Below are 568 nucleotides of genomic sequence, written 5' to 3'. Positions count from 1 at the left end.
CCCGCCGCAGCGGCCGCACTGACGGCCCCCGACGCCCACCTGCGAGCGTCCTGCCGCCCTGCGCGTCGGGCCGCAGGTTCCACAGCCGCACGCTGCCGTCCGAAGAGCAGGTCACCGCGCGCGGCGCGGCCTGCGCCCCCGCCCCCGTCCCGGCCGTGCGGCCGCCGCCCGCACTCAAGCCCGTGGCCGCGGGCAGCATGGCCAGGTCCCAGATGCCGTCGCAATGCGCCGCCAGTGCAAACAGGCGCTCGGCCTGCCATCAACCGAATCAGGGGAGTTGGGGCAGCGCATGCGTTCTCTCGCGCTCGGGGCCTGGCGTGAAAGCATTGCATGGACCCCTTGCTGATGCCGTCCAGAGGGCCGGCTGGTTGTCGAGTCGCGTGGCTGATTGCGCGACCGACGCCTGTGCCATGACTCCCACTCACCGCCGCGGGCTTCGCCACGTCCCACATGACCAGCGCCCTGTCGCGGTACACCACCGCCAGCCGCCGCCCGTCCGCGTCGAACGTGCAGCCGACCGCATCAGGAAAAACGTCCTGCCTCAGCGCCCCCGGGTCCACCCCCGCCC

At 73.4% G+C, this 568-nt stretch overlaps 1 protein-coding gene across 1 annotated transcript in view; it reads right to left on the bottom strand.

Annotated features, from left to right (window-relative positions):
- Positions 1–452, bottom strand: part of MNEG_6891 (WD repeat-containing protein 62) — a gene marked incomplete at both ends in the record, with an annotated part of 12,751 nt that extends 12,299 nt beyond the window's left edge. Inside the window, 2 exons of the mRNA XM_014044635.1 lie at positions 40–253; positions 426–452. Of these exons, the coding sequence (XP_013900089.1) occupies positions 40–253; positions 426–452 (241 nt within the window). The remainder of the gene's footprint in view (positions 1–39; positions 254–425) is intronic.
- Positions 453–568: the final 116 nt, after the last annotated feature.

The sequence above is a fragment of the Monoraphidium neglectum genome, assembly GCF_000611645.1.
Source record: "Monoraphidium neglectum strain SAG 48.87 unplaced genomic scaffold scaffold01168, whole genome shotgun sequence".
Taxonomy (NCBI): Eukaryota; Viridiplantae; Chlorophyta; class Chlorophyceae; order Sphaeropleales; family Selenastraceae; genus Monoraphidium; species Monoraphidium neglectum.
This window is presented reverse-complemented; position numbering and strand designations above follow the sequence as displayed.